This window comes from Dendroctonus ponderosae, unplaced genomic scaffold, assembly GCF_020466585.1.
Source record: "Dendroctonus ponderosae isolate FM_Combo_2020 unplaced genomic scaffold, Dpon_F_20191213v2 Dpon_F_20191213_5, whole genome shotgun sequence".
Lineage (NCBI taxonomy): Eukaryota > Metazoa > Arthropoda > Insecta > Coleoptera > Curculionidae > Dendroctonus > Dendroctonus ponderosae.
In genome coordinates, this window is record NW_026018715.1 from 9,756,175 (window position 1) to 9,778,068 (window position 21,894).

General features: G+C 37.0%; 4 protein-coding genes across 10 annotated transcripts; 1 reads left to right on the forward strand and 3 right to left on the reverse strand.

The window, feature by feature from the left end:
• Positions 1–101: 101 nt before the first annotated feature.
• Positions 102–10,943, reverse strand: LOC109535139 (tip elongation aberrant protein 1). Of its 5 annotated transcripts, none has more exons than XM_048666634.1 (12): positions 10,802–10,943; positions 9,907–10,193; positions 6,839–6,991; positions 5,429–5,620; positions 5,075–5,197; positions 4,782–4,898; positions 4,276–4,470; positions 3,946–4,206; positions 3,629–3,871; positions 2,391–2,674; positions 2,066–2,326; positions 102–2,008 (listed from the first exon to the last, which is right to left on the reverse strand). In XM_048666634.1, the coding sequence occupies exons 3-12, from the start codon at positions 6,987–6,989 to the stop codon at positions 1,562–1,564; spliced, it is 2,274 nt and encodes a 757-aa protein (XP_048522591.1). In that variant the 5' UTR covers positions 6,990–6,991; positions 9,907–10,193; positions 10,802–10,943; the 3' UTR covers positions 102–1,561. The 5 variants fall into 5 exon arrangements, with proteins under 5 accessions (XP_048522591.1, XP_019756534.2, XP_019756535.2 ...); XM_019900975.2 differs by having other exon boundaries at positions 102–2,011; positions 10,835–10,940; XM_019900976.2 differs by having other exon boundaries at positions 102–2,011; positions 10,828–10,940.
• A 167-nt stretch (positions 10,944–11,110) lies between these two features.
• Positions 11,111–14,105, reverse strand: LOC109535138 (ras-related protein M-Ras). 2 transcript variants are annotated; one of them, XM_019900971.2, is made up of 5 exons: positions 13,974–14,105; positions 12,581–12,843; positions 12,370–12,523; positions 12,151–12,313; positions 11,111–12,089 (listed from the first exon to the last, which is right to left on the reverse strand). In XM_019900971.2, the coding sequence occupies exons 2-5, from the start codon at positions 12,774–12,776 to the stop codon at positions 11,997–11,999; spliced, it is 606 nt and encodes a 201-aa protein (XP_019756530.1). In that variant the 5' UTR covers positions 12,777–12,843; positions 13,974–14,105; the 3' UTR covers positions 11,111–11,996. The 2 variants fall into 2 exon arrangements, with proteins under 2 accessions (XP_019756530.1, XP_019756529.1); XM_019900970.2 differs by having other exon boundaries at positions 12,581–12,826; positions 13,974–14,103.
• Positions 14,106–14,620: 515 nt separating this feature from the next.
• Positions 14,621–18,365, forward strand: LOC109535135 (ras-related protein Ral-a). Of its 2 annotated transcripts, none has more exons than XM_019900969.2 (4): positions 14,621–14,861; positions 14,951–15,267; positions 16,895–17,069; positions 17,620–18,365. In XM_019900969.2, the coding sequence occupies exons 2-4, from the start codon at positions 14,954–14,956 to the stop codon at positions 17,734–17,736; spliced, it is 606 nt and encodes a 201-aa protein (XP_019756528.1). In that variant the 5' UTR covers positions 14,621–14,861; positions 14,951–14,953; the 3' UTR covers positions 17,737–18,365. The 2 variants fall into 2 exon arrangements, with proteins under 2 accessions (XP_019756528.1, XP_019756527.1); XM_019900968.2 differs by having other exon boundaries at positions 14,663–14,891.
• Positions 18,366–18,402: 37 nt separating this feature from the next.
• On the reverse strand, positions 18,403–21,850 carry LOC109535124 (GATOR complex protein MIOS). Its single transcript, XM_019900951.2, has 12 exons — positions 21,615–21,850; positions 21,362–21,559; positions 21,001–21,306; positions 20,754–20,946; positions 20,475–20,686; positions 20,101–20,279; positions 19,793–20,046; positions 19,390–19,738; positions 19,059–19,333; positions 18,807–19,008; positions 18,576–18,754; positions 18,403–18,524 (listed from the first exon to the last, which is right to left on the reverse strand). The coding sequence occupies exons 1-12, from the start codon at positions 21,733–21,735 to the stop codon at positions 18,449–18,451; spliced, it is 2,544 nt and encodes an 847-aa protein (XP_019756510.1). The 5' UTR covers positions 21,736–21,850; the 3' UTR covers positions 18,403–18,448.
• Between the last annotated feature and the right edge of the window lie 44 nt (positions 21,851–21,894).

Consider the following 21,894-nt stretch of genomic DNA (forward strand, 5'->3'; position numbering starts at 1 on the left):
CCCGACCGTAATTTTTTCTTCTGTACGAAATAAATTTATAATTCTAATGTGTTTCAATTGATTCTTTTGTGGGCTGTTTCCTGTACAAAAAAACTTCAAGCCACTTTGCACTGAAACTTTATTTCTACATAAGTATGCGAGATCTTTATTAGTAAATACAGAAAAACATTCACATTTCTACTGGTTTAAAAAAATAAACATTTTGTTACGGTCTAGAACAAAAATATATCACCTTAATCATGTGCATTGAACTTCAAGTAAGAGTCCAAACATTTTATAACAGAATATATGATTGAAAATTACTAAAATAATTTAGTGGGAATATTAAAATAAAAAATTAACTAATTAACATTTGAGACGGCAATTAACAATAACGAAACTAACAAAACACTGTAACGGATTTAACAAGCTATGATAACATTCCTGCGGAACCTAAACATCAGCAACATAATAACGACTCACGCAAGAAATATTAACAAAATTGGTAAGTAAATGATATGTTGTTATTGCACAAGAATAATGAACGTCTGTAAAATTGTCTGTTTGTAAAATTCATTCAAACCTTCAATTTACAATCTTGTAAAATCCTGTTGGTTTTCACTTTTTGCTGCATGTAATACGTGTAAATTCTTCATCATCCTACTCGCCGTCGAATATTTTGATTTGCACATTCATAATTGCACTCTATATCTTACTACTTACATTAAATTTTACACAGTAAAACTTTATTACGATCGTTTACATTAATGAACGGAATTTGGACGAATGTTGCTTTTAATGCTAAAAAAGTCCTCTAAAACTCTTCAAGTTTGACTACCTAGAAAAATATGAACTACCTACCTTTAGTCTTATATTGTTGGGGCCTATACAGGGTAAGGAAATGAACGATGCCCCCTAATATTTCCGAACAATGGCAAATTTCCCATCAATTTGTTAAACTATGGTTTAATCCCTATTACTTGCCAGGTGGGAAAACCATGTTTATCAAATTCAATGGGTATAGATCTGGTGATCTGGAGGCCAGTAGTTTATTCTGTCCATTTTCATCCATTTTTGTCAATGATAAAACTTTAAGTTTTAAGTAGTAGTTCTAAGTAGAATCCAAACATAAGCGTAGGTTTATGAAAAAGGATTTTAGATTAGAGATTAGCCATTGTTTGGACTTACCCTGTACCGTAATACTGTTAGATTTTAATTTGTTTCTGCTATACAGTGTGCTTATGTATTCATCACTAATCACTTCCTATACAGAGTGACCAAATTTTCATTTTTTCATCAAATTTTACTGCGTCAGTAAGTACACTTTCATTTTACATTTCAAAAAATCATAAAAATTTGACAAAAAGTGTGTGCAAAACCAAGATTTATATTTGAGCAAGTCCCAAAATCAGCAATTCTGGACCAGTTACTGACACAGCCGCATTTGAAAAATAAAGGTCGTTTAAAGTTGGCGAAGGTTGAGAGTATTTTCTGGATTCGAAAAGAATTAAAAAATGTTTTATATTTATCTACAACATTATTGGCACGTTGCTTTGAACTGACGGAACTGGATACAATTTGATTAAAAAAGCTTCAACCGCCATATGGAAATTGGCCGTTGAAACACCGTTACATGGCCCTGCTCCTTCCCGCCTACCACGTAGACGTATAGAGGAAGAAATGGATCTACCCGCTCTATTTCCTTCATCGCTGGCTTAATCTCGACCTGCTTTCGCTCGGCTCTGCTGGCACTTTGAGCCCGACCTTCGCACGAATTGCCTTTGAGGTTTTTGTTAAGAGGCAAGTTCCAGGGCCTGATCGATCGGCACGAATGCCTGTAGACGACTTTTGTGTTCCTATCCAAAGGGCCATTGAAGCTCGATAGTTCCAGAACTTCTCCTTCGGAATCCTGCTGCTCTGGCTGATTTCGCTCGAGCATTTTGGAAACTGATATTTTCTCCTCATTGGTTAGCAGGGATTTTACTGTTGAGCTCAAGTAGTTCGGGTTGCAAAAGCCAAACATTCCGTCCTTCTGAAATATTTTGATTTAGTTTAGTTGGGGGATTGAAATTTTGCTGCAACATACAATATTGTCTTTGGTCTTGAGTGTTTCTTCCTGAGGAGTGTTGGTTTTAACGCTATAGCTACTAGCCGAAGATAGCCGATTGACGGTTTCAATACTGCAATAATCCGACGTTGAGGAGACATTTTCCTGCGATTTTTCCTTGATGGTTTCATGGTACAGTGGGTTATCAGCGTATCCTAAATGCGAGCTATAACTGTCGCCTCTTTTGAGCGGCTGCAGCTGGATGTTTTCGCAGTCATCAAACTCTTCGGCAGGTTGGACCTACATTTTAAATAATTTTCGATTGGAACAATTGGAAGACAAAGTAAACGACATTTTTATTTACCTCAGTTATAGAGTGGTGATTGGCAACTTTCAGCTCAATGTCCGTCTCTTCGTCTGTGAGATAGACGAGCTTTGAGGCCTCAACAGGCGTTAATACTGGAGTGGTTAAATTGAGAACACTGAAGTTTGGCACGGAAATTGGATCTCGAGGAATCTTTTTCACGATGCTGTCGAATTCTACTCGTTTTTTCCGCGTTGTTTCCTTCACTTCTTCGTCTGAAGATGTTGAACTGTCTGCGTACTTTTTTTTGATTACGTAAGCTGATTTTGATTTTACCATTGTTCCTATAAAAACGAGTCCATTTAGGTATTCCCGATAGTCTCAATGTTGGTCAAAGTGTTAGAAAATAGTAGACTTACGAGGACTTCAGTTTTTATGGAGAAAACCAAAATGTAAATTGTTATTGCGTTAAAGCGTTTGGGTTAGTTTGGGTCAATTTTATTTAAAACCTTGCTTTTTGCTGATTTTTTTGCGGGGAACGTCTTCTTCAGAGGATTTTGGTTTTCTTTATCAAAAGTATTTGGTTTCTTCACAAGCGTTTAGCAGACATCAAAATTAATCGAAATTATGAAAGTTTAACCAGATTTTTAACGAACATTTAAAATGCCGGGTAAAAGTGCATGAAGGTTTCATCAGTTATCAGGTGGATTATCAGTTAGGCTTGGAGGAAAATTAAAATAAAGTGTCCCAAGAAGCCCAAATTTTAAGTGTTCAAAGTATACTAATTTCATGCACTGTTTAAAACCATAATTCTACTTGCATAGGCGGAAGCATTAAAAAGATGAGTCCTTTCAATGCTTAGGGAAATTGAATGAATGTGTAAATGAGTCCAATGACTAATCAAGTGTAAAACTCTCGATTGATTTAAAGAATATCAATAATAAAGACATATTTTATTGATGAACTGCCAGACAAGAACGAGCGAAAGCAAAATTTCAGACAGTTGAATGATCAAAGATGAAACAACTGTAAGCACGAAATGGTTTAAAACAACAAGCAACTGGATATAGTTACTTATGAATCAATTGCTCAGATAATTCTAGGGCTTCAAGCAGTTTTTAATGTAAAGAGTTGATGCTTAGAAGCAAGCCACTTAGATCCGTAAAATTTACCTATTCGTATATATCTAATAAAACAGGCAAGACCTGAGTGCAGATAACTTAAGCTAGATCTCTGTACCGAATCATGTTGTTAGTGTAAATTATTTGAACTAATTTTGTTTTGACTTTTTTACTGACCTCTGGATGGTGTTGAAGACACATCAGAGTCGATCAGGCAAGTGTTAATATCTTGTTGAGGACTCGTGCGCTGTCTCAGCAAACTTTCAGTGCTATCAGTAGTATTTCCTTTCGAAAGTATCGTATAGTTGCATTTGCTGTTAATTCTGGATAGGTTTATTTGGGAAAGTTTTGAAATTTCCTGTAGAAAGCTGCCTTTGGAAGATCGGTGGGGTTCGGAGTATTGCTGAGCCAAATTGCTACCTGCATATGCACAAGAAATGCATAAAAAAACGCAAAAATGTATCACTATAAACCATGATTAAAGGATTACTTGCCATCATTGTAATTCACTTGCGTGGGTTCAAAAATGTAGGTTTTTTCGCAAGGAGCAACCCGATTGTTTGGAAGATATGAAGAGTGTCTGTTGCCTCGATCAGCAGATGTGCAGGTTCTAGCCCGAATCCTGACCGATTTTGCTTCAAGGGACATTTTTGAAGCTCCTTTCAACAGCAGCTCAGAAACGATAAAAGCCCGACTTTCTGATCGCGGCCGTGGTTTCAGTCCTGCTATGGAAATTTTCTCCCAAGATTCCACGTCTGCAAAACATCGAAAGTGTTGTAAAATCTGAGACAAATCAGACGAAGCTTGCAGCAATCGATGCTCACCGAAATTGAATTTCCATAAATCGTTCGAACTTTGGCCGTTCCTTTCGCCTCCAAAAATAATCATGGATGATGGCAATTTGCAACAGGCATGACTGTGCAGCGGGCCTGGATTCAATTTCGTTTTGATATTCGTCCAGAATTTTGTGTAAAAATCCCATTTCCATAAGTCGCCACGTGAGTGCAGATCATTCATACCTGGAGAATGAAAACTGGATGAAACATTTCATTTGACTTTCAGAAACACACACATAGTCTGCAATTTTTTGGGGTTTTAAATTTGGGACCCCTAAAACAAGCAGAAAAATGCCAGAGTAAGAAAAAGCAGGAAAAATCCACATCACAATCAAAAAAATTAATTTATTCGCCACACTTTCGGCTAAGTAAATTGGTGTGCTTGTCTTCTATCCACGAGGCAAAAATGTAATGGAAACGGACCTTAAATAATGAAAACACTTGAGAAAATTGGGAAGAAAAACATTTACTTAAAGATTAAAAAAATAACAAACCTCCATAAATCCACATCGCCTCCCCATGAACAACCGCCGAATGTTTGTGTCTGGGGGATGGAAATTGATCACTCGGTTTACTTGGTGCTGCCGAAACTAAATGCCACGATTCCGTGTCTGTAAACAGCAAGAAATAATCGATGGTCAATATTTACCAGCTCTATATGAAGTCTATTTTTATTCAGTAATTGTTCCTGAAGACTTATGGATACTGGCGTTAATAGACGTTTCCCGAACGAGTTCAGGATAACGTTCTATTCCGTTTGTTAATGATGAAAAGTGGTTTAATTTACCGAAATGAAATGCCCATAGCTCTCCACAAGAGCCGCGTAAATCTTGATATCCTCCATAAATCAGCATGGCTCCATTATGGACCAGAGCTGTGTGTCCACGTCGGCCTTTTGGAGTGGCGACTCCTGGAAGGACGCAAAGTTTCATTAAGTCTTTGAATCGACAACACAAAGGAACTCGCAATTGAAAAACCTTCTTTGTTAGCTTTCGACAAAGAGCATAAAATTACTTTTCAATTGATTGATTGTTCCGCTAATAAATTGAGTATGTACGCCTTAGATGATGGGCTTTGTTGAACGGTTTGGTACCAACATGTGCCGGATAGTTGGGGCTGAAATATTCCTGAAAACACGCACCTTTTTTTGTTTTAACTTTCCTCCAGCTATTGTCTCGTACGTCGTACACCCATAAAGGCGTCTCAGTGCTGGATGAAAAGCTGACTTCACCTCCAAACACGAAAATATTGTCTTTGTACGCAACAGCTGTGTGCTCTTGCAAACAAGGCAGCAGATCGCCTGAGGGTTTCAGTTGCTGCCAATTTCCAGACACTGAAAAAGAGAGCGTATTGAAAACCTTTTAACGTTATAGTGTGAGGGGATGTAAGACAAATTCATCATAAATTAAGGTATAAATCCAGAAAGTGGCAAAGTGCAACGCTTAATGCCATCCCCATTGTCTCCATTACACCTGTTACCACACTCCCTGAGCGGCTTTCAATATTTAATTCGGTAAGACAGATTCCCTCTTCTCCCTAAAGGGAGCAAAACATGGAATCAGATAATAGTTCCCACCTTCGCCGAGTCATGGAGACAAGCGAGGGTTGGTTATCGGAATTGGATATCGACAAGCTACTAAACCCGGTGAAAGTGGACATAACAGGGCCAATATTGCCAAAAGGTTTACATCGATATGGAAATAATCAGCTAGTTTTATTGCTTGTTCATGCTAATCGATAGTTTCTGATAGAAAATGGCAAATTAGTAACTCGGAAAGGTTTGAACAGGGATCCATTTCTCAGACTTTACAAATATCCCCACAAGCAAAATTTTGGAAAATTTACATTTACACCTGAAGTTGCTCCCTAAAATTCATCCAAAGCAAACTGTGTATATACTAATTTTTTCCGGCATTGGCCATGTGACCCCAATCAGATAAATTATTGCTACTAAATTACGTTTCAACAATTTGACTCTGAAGCTCTACATGCTAGCGTGTTTCTACAAGTGTTTTGTCAACTTTTTCTTGTAAATTTATAAAAAGCTCCCTTTTGCATCGGAGGTATTGCGTTACAAAAGTCGAGAAGATAATCTAACATTCTTCTAAAAATTGAAACCATCTGAAACGTACGCAATTTGCATAACGTGTGTATCTAAGAGAAGAACAATTTTTTCAGCATTCTGAAGATTTAAATGGAATAAATAAGTTAAGTTTTGATTAATTTGCATGAACTCACTGGTCATAAACATGCTCAATTGGACTAAAAATTTTATTTAATAAATAATTGATTCATCTGAAAAACGAAAAATTTGTCCGGCAATTTATCTCCGGACAAAGCTTACAGTAGCTGTTAGGACAATTGAATAAAAGCAGGTTTAACTAAAAGAAATGTCTGCAGATGCAATTAAGTACAAATGATGCATGAGATCACTCCCTCGGGTAACCGAGAAACGTGACCAAACTCTCAAATACCGAATTTAGGGGCGATGATTAAATTTTTCTTCATTCAGCTCCCGTCTTAATTGCGACTCGTAGCTGAACAAACTTACCCAGATTGTACTTCCAGAAGTCTTTCAATGGTAAATTGCCATTTCTTCCCCCCAAAACGTAGACATGCTCTCCCAGCAAAGTGGCACTGTGTTTGGATCGGGCGGATGGTGCCGCCCCACGAACCTCATCAGGTACCACCGAAGTCCACATCACTTTGCAAAAGAAAATACGAAATATTGGCTGCAAAATCCGACAAAAGCTCAAAAAGCTGGAAATGTTCTGTCGGCAAATAAAGCGGAAAGCACTTTGTACATCCAGCGGTTATTTGGAGCGGAAAGATAGACTTAATTAGAGCTACTTGCTTTTTCTGCTGAAAACGCTAAATGGATGCTGTTGGAATCCTGCCAAGCTGATACTCTAAATAGAGCGTCCGTCTATTTAGAGTATCCGTTTAATAGAGCTGAATATGCAAAATAGGCTTTCTTATAAACTAGTTTTTTTGCTTCGACTTTTATTTATTATGTATTTTTTTATAGTTTCGCGCATCAAGTGGGAAGTTTATAAATATTTGCCTCAATTGCTGTCTTAATTACATAAGACGCGATTGTTTTACCAGCTCAAGTTGGTTAAGAAGGGAATTTTATTATTGCGTGTCTCGAAGAGAAACAACTGAAAAAGAGATATATGTGACACTCATGGAATCGTGAGAATTTGATACTAAAAATGGATAAAAAAATGGAAAATACAGGCTTTTTTAAAGAAAACAAAAATAACTCGTTTTTATTCAGGCATTAATGGGCCACAAGTCTATTTTCTTTTATTGTAATGAAGGAAAAGAAAACTTCAAAGTGCGTACAGCAAGTAAATGTAACAAAAATACGCAGAAATTTACTTCTATCGAAGAAACAGCATTTTTAACCATCGAATCACTTAACTTTAGCTCTCTGAATTTTCTTATAGATGAGAGACATTTTAAACCAGACAGTTGTATAGTCAACTTTCTTAATCGAGTCAAAAACCTTTATTTGTGGCTAATTTTAGGTTCATTCAGATGTAGATTGAAAAAAAAATTATACAGAAATGTTCATATAGATACCTACATCATAAGAGTTAAATAATTCAACAACACAACAAACGAGCTTCGCTGTAAATTGATGAATTACATTTTCTCATTATTTATATAATTGAAGAAACTCTAACTGTGTTTTCTTAATTTTAACATAAAATTAGTTAAAATTATTACAAAGTGTACAGCGTTTCTCATAAAAGCAGTAACCATTTAGGATTTTTAAATAGCATTCCCAAATGTTCTCCTCTTTTCGGAACTCTGCATTAAATTTGCACTAATTTGATTTCTCAAATTTCCCAAAAAAATTCTCATAATAAATAGCAACCTGCTCCTTTGTTCGGCTCTTACAAAAATTTATGATATTTCTTTTTATTTAAATTCAAAGTGTTATTTGCCGCTCAGAAACAGTTTCAATAAATTATCAATGTTCAAGTTGATGCCTCTCAAATAGGGACATTCAAGTCAAAATAAATGATGGTTTGCATTAAAAAAAAAAGGTTTTAGTTGTTAGAAATAACAAAATTTTCATAATTGGTAGGAACTGCGACGGAACAGCGTGCAAGCGTGCAAGCAAGGTAAATAAAGCTTATTTCTTCCTCCACAAGCCCAAAAAAACAGCAATTAGCTTCTGAGACGTGAATCAAATTACCCATGGCAAAAGATACTTGCCGCCCAAAATATTAAATTGCCGCTCCACAGTGCGCGCAAACGGTCAACTATTGGTATTAGATAATTGCAAATTTTATGCAAAATTTAGGCATGTTTAAAAATTGTCCAATTGATGTTGGTAGTGATTTTCTGAGACACTTTGTATACTTGAAAATAAATTGTGCCGGATTCACACCGAAAAATTAAAGAAAAAAATAGTTCTTATTTTTCTCTATTTCTAACTGTTTGGATGCAATCAAACTTTCGTGCTAATAGGACAACCTGTATATGCGTCATTCTTTTAATTTTTTTTGTTTTTTCTTCATATCTCTTTTCGTTTTCATTATCGATGTCTTAATGCCTGAATTTTGAAGACTTTTATTTTTATATGAAATGAGACTCAATAACTTCAACTAGAACCATTTCTAGAAAGGGCTTTACAACTTTATTTTTGAATTCTGATTTTAATCTTTAGATCCAAACTGAAAATTTTGTTCAGAATTATATTAAAAGCTTTCAAAGTTTAACAAAGTTTGCATTTTGTTGAAATGTGTGTGTACAAATTTTTCAATTGTGTTTGAACTCAAAGTTTTCTATGTAATATTCGTAAGTACCTATTTTCGAGTCAACGCTGCAAAGAAATTAATAAATACAGTTTTTGGAAATTATCAGCTTCCAGTCCGCAAATTTTGAAAACATTAAGTCCAACATTTCGTTCGATCTGAAAACTACTGGAAAACGAAATAGAGTTCAGCAAATAAAGTAAGTTTAACTCATACGCATTTTTTTCTCATTATCAGCTAGAAAATCGAAAATAAGCTCTTTCTCCGCGTTGCAATATTGAGAAGTTCGGTTAAGTGAATACAAAACACAACAAAAAGTTGTGGTTTTTATCTTCAAATGATGATGAAAATGTTCAACTTTAAAAGATGGTAATGAAATTTTAGAAAGTTTAATTTGTTCCGAAGACATACGAAGAAAAGCTAAAACAATAATAAAAAAAACAATGTGTATGAGAAACAAAATGAATGTAAAAATCAGTGGTAAAACTTCGAGAAATCAGAATAAAATTTGCCATATTTTTACAGATATATCCCCAGGGAAACATCTTTTTTAAACTATTGCAACCACTTAAACTTAAAAAGCTTACTTAAAAAAAACTAGGAAGTAAATACGCGAAAAGATCTCCTTCCAAATACCGCTTGATAAATGTAGATACATTTTAGTGGATATTTGAAAATTTTTTCAGTTGCGCTTTCAAAACAGTTCAAAACACCCGAACCGCAAACGCCGCAGCGTTATACATATTCCCTTAAAACGTAAACACAGCTCTATATGTAAACCCTTTGTTGCCCTAAACGAAACGCAGTGGGAAACCAGCAGCACTTACCCGATCTAGCACCCACTTACCAGGTAAGTATTTCCTAGTTATAAATCACTTTTAAGTTATCACTGACTGCAATAGAATTGCGGATTCTATCCAGGAGCCCGATAAATATCCATTAAAACTGTCCATAAACTGGGAACGCATGGCTTGCAGGAAGACGGGGATCCTAAAATTCCTGTTGTTTCCATATAGGGGCGCAAGCGCTCCATTTTAGAGGGCTAACAATGAGGAAACCAACCACGAAGTCATATTGATTCAGGACGCGGATCCACAGCGCCAGAAATATCGAAACTTTGCATGTGGATCCAGCCTAATTAATAAAAGAAATTTAAGTTAAAAAAAATTTCCAATTAATAAATGTGCTTGGTTTTTCCGAAAATCGACAGAATGATGCGTTATTTTCTCCACAATTTTAGGAAGAGGAAAAATCCTACAAACTATGTACATGTTATAGTAAAAAAATTGTTCTTGGGAGATCTGGGATTTTTTTATGTTTTTTTCACGTTCCCAGGTACAAATAATATAATAAGCTGTAAACAAATCAAACAACTTTGGAATAGAAATAAGAAACTTTAAAACTTATCCGGGTAAATTAGTTCAAAAAATGTTAGAAAAAAAATGTGTATAGAGGATTCAAGTGCGAAAACGCGTAAAATACTAATTGCTCGAACAGAGCGTCCAAAAAAGAGTCTCCATATTTTTTCACGTCCAAATTGAACAAGAACTTGAAATACAATTAAAGAAAAAACAATCAATTTTAAGTTCAAATTATGTGGCAACGAAACATCTATTGTTCACACTTAAAGCATGGCAGCAAAATATTCCCCGCGGTTTTCACACAATTTATTCTATTTTAGGTATTTATAGACTCTTTTTATCATCAAATCACCTACTTCCAGCAAAAACACATCAACTTACCAAACACTTTGCATATTTAAACTTACCACCTACCATCACATTTCGAGTAGTATTTAATAAACGCATCACTTACTACTAGCGAGAAAACAAATTGAATTAAACCATGACTGGTAATCAACGAAATGGCTTAAATAAGCTGATGCTTGAAACTATAGGAAGGTCAGATACTGATATATTTACTCATCAATTAAAGCACTTTATCTAAACGTGGAACGAGGAAACGAACCATTGTGTTATTAAATAGAGAAATAAATGAGAATTTCTAGAAATGACTTATTTATTAAGGAGGGATGAAATAAAATCCGTAAATGAAAGTCATACATATATTTAATTAACATTTAAATCCAGTACAAAAATTAAATTGAGCGCTTTTGACCTGAATAACTAAACAAGCAAACTATTACAGATAAATACAACAAATTACTAGTCTAAAATTAGGCCTATTAATTAATAAATTAGGCTGACACTTTGGCAAAAGTAAAAGAATTTGCGTTCATAAGAACAATTTCCTTTGTCTGCTCTCCAATAACGATAATTCAGTCCGGTTAATATGCGTATGTAAAATACAATAAATCCAAAGGTTCAAGCTAGAGAGCGTTTCCTATTTAAATAAAACTGATGTTCCATTTATGATTATAATATTTATATCATAGGAAATCTAAGAGCCAGACTAATACAATACTTAAAAACAATAAATATCACAACTAAAGTTCACTCTCGATTTGAAGCAAATGCCTTGCAGATCTGGTTCTTAGGTTCGCTGCATTGAATATTAAATGTAATTATCATCTACACTTTCTGCCAGTTGGGTTCTTCATACCTATGAAATAGGTAGATAATCAAAAAAATTCTTACAACCATAGGTAGCCAGAAAATGACGCACTTCTTTGCTCTCAATTATTAGCTCGGTAAGAGCAGACGGAAGATAATGAATGCCCTATTATATTTAGTTCGATGTACAAAGACAAACAGTGGACTAGGAAGACTAACATCAAATATTGCAAATTGAGTAACACGGAAGGAGAATAGCCACAGTTGAATATCCCGGTTAAAAAAATGTTTGCCCCATTTCCTGGCCGGGAAATAAAAGCTAACAATTAGGACCAATCCTGGCAACAACATTGAACACATTCGCTTATGTCATATTCTTAGGCTTACAAGTAATTAAAGCGATATAAATACAGATTATCAACACTCATATAATGGAACACTTGGCGCACCCTTGAATCTTGTTCTTTTGTCGTTTGTCGTTGTCCTGCTGGGGCTGACTTCGAATTAGGCGCACCACCTAGAAAAACAACGAAAACAATGTGGGGAATTTTCATTTGCACATTTCGACTGCAACAAACCTCATGAAAAGTGGCATCGATATTCAAAGGTGGATCTTTAGCGCTGGTTTCGATATAAGGGATTTCTAGTTTGTGAGCGAGATCCCGTCCCTGTTCCTCAGTGACTTTTCGCAAATGCACCAAATCCACTTTATTGGCAACGAGAAGCATTGGATATGTGTCTCTGAAAAACACCCAACAATGCACCATCTCTTCACTATTAAATCTACGGCTATCTACCTATCTTTGACTCGTAAAATTTGCGTGTTAAAATTCTTAATGTTCTGATAGCTGTTTTTATCAGTCACCGAATAAACCAGCAGAAACCCATCGCCTTTTCGCATGTATTGTTCCCGCATGGCACTGAACTCTTCCTGCCCAGCAGTGTCCAGCACTGAAACGATACAAATGGACAGTGAATGTGAAGTCCGAAAATATTTGCGCATTTTACCATCCAACATGCACCATTGCCCATCGACCTCGACATGTTGCATGTAACTGTCCTCGATCGTTGGATCGTAATCGGTAACGAAAAGTTTCTGGAAGAACTGGATAGTGATGGCGCTTTTGCCCACGCCACCATCGCCCACCACTACTAGCTTAACAGTGGGTAAATTGTCTGATGGTGGTTTCGTCATGACTCTCATTATATGGAAGAAGCGTTAGTTTGCCGTGATGTTGCTCGAATAGCAAATGTCTAGGGAATCAGTGCTTCTGAAAATTAACTGAGCTTGATAGGCGTTTTTTGGACATTAACAGTGTCTACAATAAATTTTACAGTAAAAACTGACTAGCGAGTGGATTTCGGTTCTAGCAATAAGTAGGGAATATGGAAATTTTTGTAATAAAAACACGCTGGTTCAAAAGTCTGCTACAGATTCCTGCGGAGAAAGCAGTTAATCGTTGTCTATGCGAAAAGTGGACGGTTTCTCGAATCCTGCGAAGATTAACTCGACGCGAAAAGCACTGTTAAAATGCAATTATCAGAAACAATTCGTTTACTCAATAAATAACGATTTTTATTATTCGCTTGCATTAAATGATCTAAATAATCTTCGTTAACGAATTGTAATGTATCTTTTGAACTTGTGGAAAGTTTCTACCACTTTCATTTTAAGGACAAATAAAAATGCAACAAGCTCACTGAAAAGCGCGTTTGACCCCGTAAGTCGATTCAAAATAATTGAAAATTGTGAGGCATTTCTTGCTGTTTTTAAGCAACCGCAAACTTTAACCTCGATAACTTGCTTATACCCATATCAAAGAGCTTGTCGGATAGAAAGCCATGCATATAGAAAAACAAAAACACATGTCAACTGTCCCTTTAAGTCCAAACGAGCTTCCTTACTATATAATGTAATTTCTATACCAATTTCTTAGCAAGCAAGACGGATTCCAACGAATGTGCTTCATTTTCAATGTTTTTTGTCAGGGTTCAACCTTTACCCGAATATATATTCTGTATTCTGCAAATATTTCGTATATGGACATTGAAGGGCTTCTTACGGTGCAAAATATCTATTGAGCTCGACAAACACACATGTAAAATGCGATTTTTGGCCAAAAACAGCAAGAAAGCGAACACTTCAACCAACTCTGTAGTAGACACTTTAAACCCTGAGGTCCAACTATTCAACCCAAAGAAATACTTGTGAACAGCAGTTGTAAATCAAGCAGTAAGGTTTCAATATAGATTCCCATTGCCAATTCTGCTCAAATCTAGATTTTCTTATCTGGAACAGTGCTTGTGAAGAAGCCCTACATGCATTCCAGGCTGACTTTCCACATGTGGGTTACTCAGATCACTTTGCAACTTAACAGCACAAATAATGCAGCATACGAACCTGAGCATTCCAAACTCTATTCTTGATTTAACACTCAGGAACAAGTGAATATTGTTTTAAGTTGTCTTGTTTAACAACGCCATCGTTCATGGATGACAATCAGCTGATTTCTCATTCTAACTACGAAATGTCACCGTTGACAAATGTTAGCGTTATTGCCAAGTCCCTGAAATCAATAAGAAAGTGAGTAGGTTTACACCAACATACATCAAGCAAACAAATTAAAAACAAGCATCGCTTTGTCTATTTTTATTCTATTTATATATTTTTTGAAAGCAATAACGCACTTTGATCAAAATGGTGCCGTATTTTCAAGAGAAAACCAAAACTTTGAAATTCGCAAAATTTGGTAGTTTTTTGAATGGTTCCCTTAGGAAACTAAATGTCTCACTTGAGCTAATGTTTTAAACAACTGCATTTAAATTGAATCATTCGTAAAAAATCCATCTTTAAGTTTAATACTCATTCATTCCACATCAACGCCTCGAAAAACCGCAAAACCCAGAATTTGAAAAAAATAATTTCAATCAAACTGATCACAGAAAATTTCATTTTCATACTCATTTATGCATATAAAATATTAATATGTAAAGTATACGAGGCAGCTAAAACCTATTACCGGATTAATTATTTTAACGAGAGAAACCCAGGCATGGTAAAATTGCATCAGCAAGCTGACAACTCTGTAAGCCTGTAGAGTTATTTTCTTAGAAGTGAGTGAATAATTTGTTGAGTTTTCCTACTATGAATCAGAGTTTTGTGTTGCTTGGATAAACATAGAAAAACACAATTAATGCACATTGTATGTTCATGTGTTTTGCTTCTATAAACTTATAAATAGGTGGCATTAAATCCGTTTAAACCTTGGCAATTGCGTGATTCACACAGGTTAGTGCATAAGTGTTTTGTATGGAAAAGGTCACTGACACGGGTTATTAGCTGAGCAAAAGCCTTTAAAAACCCTTAATTCCTTGTAGAATATGTCGAAGAAACCAACTGTTCAACCGGCCCTTCACAAGGTGATTATGGTCGGGAGTGGAGGTGTGGGAAAGTCTGCACTCACTCTTCAGTTCATGTACGATGAATTCGTCGAAGACTACGAGCCCACAAAGGCGGATTCCTACAGGAAAAAGATTCTGCTGGATGGGGAAGAAGTCCAGATTGATATTCTGGACACGGCCGGCCAGGAGGACTATGCAGCGATCAGGGACAACTATTTTAGGAGTGGCGAAGGATTTCTGTGCATTTTTTCCATTACAGAAGATGAAAGCTTTCAGGCTACGCAAGAGTTCAGGTTTGTCCTGTTTATTACGGTTTTTTACATGGAAATAAATGCCTGTTAAGCTCCAGACGTTTTTCGAACGTTATTTACAGAGCATTTTTAAGTAGGTATGACATATCTATCGTCTATCGAGATAATGAAATCCTAGTTAATTCCGCTTATAGGCGCGGATTTTCAATCATTGGCATGTAGGAAATCTTACTTTGATCGTTGATTTGCCTCGAACGTTTCAGTATCAAGTTTATTTATTTCAAATAATTAATTTAATTAAACTATTATTTGTTTAGAGATCGGAATTTTTTTACTTTTTTGCTTGTATTTCTTTAGGAATTGGAAATTTCTGAAGAAACTAGAATAGTAAAAGATAGATCTCGAGACGGGCTATCGAAAAGGTCCTAAACACTAAAGGGCTATCTCGAACCGTTTCGTAGATACGGGGTCTTAACTATGAAGGTCCGCAAAATTTTTACATTTTCGCTTGGGTTTCTTTAGGGATTGGTAATTTCTGAAGAAACTATAATAGTAAAAGATAGATCTCGAGACGGGCTATCGAAAAGGTCCAACCACTAAAGGGCTATCTCGAACCTTTTCGTAGATACGGGGTCTTAACTATGAAGGTCCGCAAATTTTTTACATTTTCGCTTGTATTTCTTTAGGGATTGGTAATTTCTGAAGAAACTATAATAGTAAAAGATAGATCTCGGGACGGGCTATCGAAAAGGTCCTAAACACTAAAGGGCTATCTCGCACCGTTTCGTAGATACGGGGTCTTAACTATGAAGGTCCGCAAAATGTTTATATTTCGCTTGGGTTTCTTTAGGGATTAGTAATTTCTGAAGAAACTATAATAGTAAAAGATAGATCTCGAGACGGGCTATCGGAAAGGTCCTAAACACTAAAGGGCTATCTCGGACCGTTTCGTAGATACAGGGTCTTAACTATGAATGTCCGCAAAATGTTTATATTTCGCTTGGGTTTCTTTGGGGATTAGTAATTTATGAAGAAAATATAATAGTAAAAGATAGATCTCGAGACGGGCTATCGAAAAGGTCCTAAACACTAAAGGGCTATCTCGAACCGTTTCGTAGATACGGGGTCATAACTATGAAGGTCCACAAATTTTTTACATTTTCGCTTGTATTTCTTTAGGGATTGGTAATTTCTGAAGAAACTATAATAGTGAAAGATAGATCTCGAGACGGGCTATCGAAAAGGTCCTAAACACTAAAGGGCTATCTCGGACCGTTTCGTAGATACGGGGTCTTAACTATGAAGGTCCGCAAAATGTTTACATTTTCGCTTGGGTTTCTTTAGGGATTGATAATTTCTGAAGAAACTATAATAGTAAAAGATAGATCTCGAGATGGGCTATCGAAAAGGTCCTAAACGCTAAAGGGCTATCTCGAACCGTTTCGTAGATTTGGGGTGCTTTCACTTCGAGGGCCCCCAAAATTTTCACATTGTCGCTTCTATTATACACAAGTCTTAATTATAAGAGCGCCAAATAAGAAATATATTTTGCGTTTTAACCAATGCCGTGTCCCCGAACTATTCCACACTCTCCACACCAACTTCTTAATAAACTGAGAACGTAGACGTTGTGGCGAAGGCTTAATCTTTTTTGCAATTAATATTTTAGGGAACAAATTCTGCGTGTGAAAAACGACGAAAACATCCCCTTTTTGCTTGTCGGCAACAAATCTGATCTGAATGAAAAGCGAAAGGTCACCTTTCAGGAAGCACAAGATCGAGCCAACAAATGGGGCGTACCATATGTGGAAACATCTGCAAAAACTCGGGATCATGTGGACAAGGTAAGTTTTCCACAGATTCTTACGGACGTTATACATTTCCATAATAAATCTTATTGTAAAGTGTGACTCAAACTCAAGTCGTCATGCAGTGCATATCTTCGAGATCGGGTTTTGCGCTTTTCCCCGGTGGCGAGATCAGCAATTGAACTTATGTACATATTTTGCTACTTTGTGTGGGTTAATTCACATATTTTTCATCTGTTAATAGCGTAGATTATGCGTAGTGATTGGAACTTGTTTGTCCCTAACTTCTACGCCACTGCGGGAAATTGCGATTTCCAAACACAGTTTGATAGGGAAAACGTGCTCTTAGATAAACAGCGTTTTAAGATGAATGAAAATCTCATGTTTGAAAAAATATACGGTGTTTTAAAGACCGGTTTTGAATGTTTTCTAAACAAAACGGCAATTTCTGAAATATACCAGAAACGCTGGAAATAATCTTTGTCAACTGTATTTCGATAAAGCTGTTTTAATCAATTGTACTTTTTTAAATGTGCTATTTACTTTGATATCACTGCATATGATAGTAAAATATGATTATTTGAAGGTATTTTATGATTTGATGCGAGAAATCAGAGCAAGGAAGAAGGACGAAAACAAAACGAGTAACGGCAGAGGGAAAGACAAGAACAAGAAAAAGAAATTGAAATGTACAATCCTTTAGAGAGCTGGGCTTTCGTTGTTGCATTTGCATTCAGTTATGTTAAGTATTCGTGCATTTAACCTGCTCAAGGGTCTTCTTGGGCTTGGAAATCGATGGGAAAATTAAAACTGAACTCGTCTTGTGTTAGGATGTTAGGTTTTAATATTTATTATTTTTGTTTACCTTCAACATTAAATTACGTCGTGATAGTAATACCATCAAAAAGGACGTATTAATATTAACAAGAACTGTTCATCTAATTTTGGTTTAGTGCGTGTTTACGGCTCTGAAATAACTAATAAATAATTTGGAGCAATCATTCCTTGAAGGCTCATAAAGGTAATTATTTTTCTCTGCCTATGCCTCATTCTGCTATATCGACGTCTATATTCTCGAAGGAAAGTGTAAGTACGCAGCGCGCATCCTCTAACAAGCAGTGCTTTTAATGTGAAATTCGTAATCAGCATACCTCTAGACGTACCACAGAACTTTAAACTATTCATAAGTACATCACTAGAATTGTTCAAAAAACGTGTTTTAGGTTTAGTTGTTTGTCCACTAATTTTTAATGTGAAGACAGGGCATAATTTTTGTAACTTTTCCATATTGTACTTTGTACCGGTATTGCAGAATTATATAAATTTATTCACGTTGATGGTTTTATTTGTCCCTGACTAAAAAAAGCGCTTGAAAAATCTATGTTTATTCATCACAAACTGTACAAAGGAACGTTTCAATTGGCCAAAGTGGAATAGTCTAGAGAGTAGCATTTACAAGAGCATCCCACCATCGGACACTCTAGATGTTCCCTGAAAGCGAAGCTAATAAATCTCCAGTTCAAATGCCTTCAAAGTACGTACATAAACCAATTCGTCAAGTGTCGCGAATGTCCTCCATGCCTGCAACTTTGGCACCAAGTGAACCAGTTGTCGAATGACTGCGGTTTAATTCCCTTAATTTCGGCAATACACGTTCCCATTGTCATTAGGCAAATAATGCATCTCGGCAACGGCTTCCGGCAATGAGGGCATCCAGTTAACTGAGGAAAAACCTGCTTTAGACTTCGAAAGTCGTGGATTTAACTGTGAAACCTTATTGGATGATCCTGCCACGTTTATCCGCGAAAATTGCTGGTTTTTCAGCGTCCTCAAATGGGCAGAGATGTTTTTCCCGCAATAGGTACACGACATGTACACTTGCGGCGTGGGCCTTTCATTCTTATACTTGACCAACATCAGATCGAATTCGGCCCTTTCAAACCAATACTTCCATTGATTTAGTAACTCCTGGTAGCTAAAAAAGCCAACTCAAGTCGCTAGGAAAACTTCCAAGTATTCGGTTACTTTTCAATCCAGTTTTTCACATTCGGCGAATCCAACTCCTGCGGGAACGCCCTCACTCCGATGAGGGTGGTCGACTGAATGTCTGCTGTATCGTCCAAGTAATTTTGCAGCAGTTTTAAGCCTTTGGGACTGTTGCCTGTTAATAGCAGACCATCCAGGTTGCCTTTGTCGCATAACTCGGCGCTTAATTTGTTTAAATAATCCGCCAGCTTGTGATCGGATAGGAACACCAATGCAAAACCTACTCGATCGTCCACAGCAATTTTGGTATCCTTCTGCAATTTACTTGTGGCATAAATATATTTTATTAAATCCAAGAGCTACAACATACCAAAACGCAATCGTAATTATGATTCTCCGAAAGCAGGAAGCTGAACAACGCTTTCAAATATGGGTCAGCAATTTTTTTTAATGCAGTAGCGCAAAATTTCCTCCAATTGCTGTCCTCTTCGTTGGAAAATCCTGCAAGCGCGATGCCTACGTAACTTAGCCCTGCCTCAACTGGTGCTCGATTCAGCACTTCAATTGCCAGAGGAACCTGAAGATTGAAAACTGCCATTGCCGCAGCCCTGGAATAAGCTCCTTCTTTTTCCAGGTATTCGACTATGGTGGTGATACTGGAAATGTCGTTGTTGGATGGCCAGGAGCACAATAGTAGGGCCATACTGCGGTCTGTTCGCCTAAAAAATATGTTTTGTTTAATTTGGCTGGAAAGTTGTTTGTTCGTGGCTTACACGTAGAATTTCACCGATCCTCTGCAATTCACGTGGCCCAAATCGGTCCATGAAACTGTAATGGCTTCAGACGAGAAGTTGTCGTGATCGTTATTAATAACAGAGAGAACACCCGGGTGTTTGAAACTGGTGTTTAGCGTTGGGCCCGTTACTTTGCCATCTTCAACCAGTTTGGCACTCAAATGCAACCAGTGCCAGACATTGGCCAAGACTTCGTCTTCCTTCACCATTTCGGCGTTTTTATATAAATCATCCTAAAAAAGTGGGCATATAGAAATTTAATGGATAAGAGGCCATGGGAAAAGTACATCCAGTCCATACTGTGCCTTGGCACGCCGTTGTATCTTCGTGGAAATATCACCACATCCGGATATATGTTTAACGTCGAGACACTTTAGGGTCTTCTTCCCATGGGACCAGATCAGTTGAAAGTACGGCGTTAAATTCAGAGTTATTCTATCATAGACTGAATGATCCCGTAATTCAACTGAAATTCCATTAAGTCCAGTAAAGTGCATATACAATAGTTACTTATTGGAGGATCAGCAAAAGATTTAGCGCATATACAGGGTGGCATCGCGCGGAAAAAGAATAATTTGCGGACATACATTATTTTTCCATGCAGAATCACCCCATAAAATTTGCCGCACTTATTTACTAACACCGTGTATATTCCACCTACTTTTGCCTAAAGCATTCGAACCACTGCAGGTCATTATTCGGTTTTCATCATGGGGATGCCAACTGAAAGAAGCCAGAGGATATGTGGACTTTAAATTAATAGTTCGCTCCATAACAGTTGGCTCAACATCCTCATTTCCGATAGTTGGATATTGAATATCGTAGAGACTTACATAGCCATTGTCTCTTTGCAACGTTGTTAGCAGATTACTTCTGTGGGCAAAAATTAAAATGTTATTGTTAATTGATCGGTATAAAAACCCGGTGTTTAGTTAAGTACTTAGTAGGACACCATCCCACTTTGAGGACTGGTTTGGCCTGCGGCAAGATCTGAATGGGTTTTTCAATGTTCCGAGTATCCCAAACGTAAATTTGATTTTCGAAGTATGAGGCCAAATATTTGTCATCTTTCGGATTAGTGCACACGCCTAAAGCCGCCTTTGTGACCGTTGAACTGACCACCCGGTTCAAATCTAAGAAGCACTGAATTAGCCCCCAATTCAACCCAAATGGCAGTGAATATTAACCGCGGATATCATACAGGCGGATGAACTTCATGTTCATGCCAGTGGCTAGAATTTTGCTGTTGTTGTGAAACCAGGAGAGATTCTGGCAATGCTCGGACATCCCAAATTCCCATACTGGTTTGGTGCTTTCGGCCACCCCATTAGAGCCCATAAAGCCAACTATGGGGTCCCTTTTAGCGCATACTTGGGTGATGTCGAAGATCATTATAGAGTTGTCCGGCTTGTACTTTTCCAGCCCCACAGCCACCAACTGGCAATCAACTGGGTTGAAGTGAACTGAAGTGCAAGGCCTGGGGCATTTTGCATCTAGAAGCAAAGCCAACTTTTAAACTGAATTGTTTGAACATTGCCAGTCACTTACTGAACTCTTTCTTCGGCAGGCCGCTTCCTTCTGAAGCCAGTTTTGCCATATAGGTAACTGTAATTTTACCCCCGCTGCCACCCAGGGCCACAATTTCATCCCCCTGAGAAAGGGGGTAAATGTCCAGACATTTAACTTGATGCTGATTGTTGGCAGTGCAAATCAATTCAGTGGTGTGCGTTTTAGAGACATTGTAACCTGGAAAACATCGGCAAGTTTCTCGAATAAACTATTTGAGCTCATGAACGCTTACTGCCAACGGTTGGGCCCCCTTCTTTCTTCGGTACTAGCTGATGGGACGTAATAGTGTCGCCCCCCCAAATAATAAACCGATCTCGAATGGGGCTCCATAAAACCTCCAGCTTGGAAGTCATGACCGCAATTATTTGCAATACTCGAACTTTTGTCGCACAAATCACATTAGATAGAGGAGGATTTTATTCAAATTTCCTAAAGTAAACAACAACTCACAAAAAATAACCTCAAACAATCAAAAACATCCCTGTTTAGACGTTTTTTCTGTCAATTTCTCT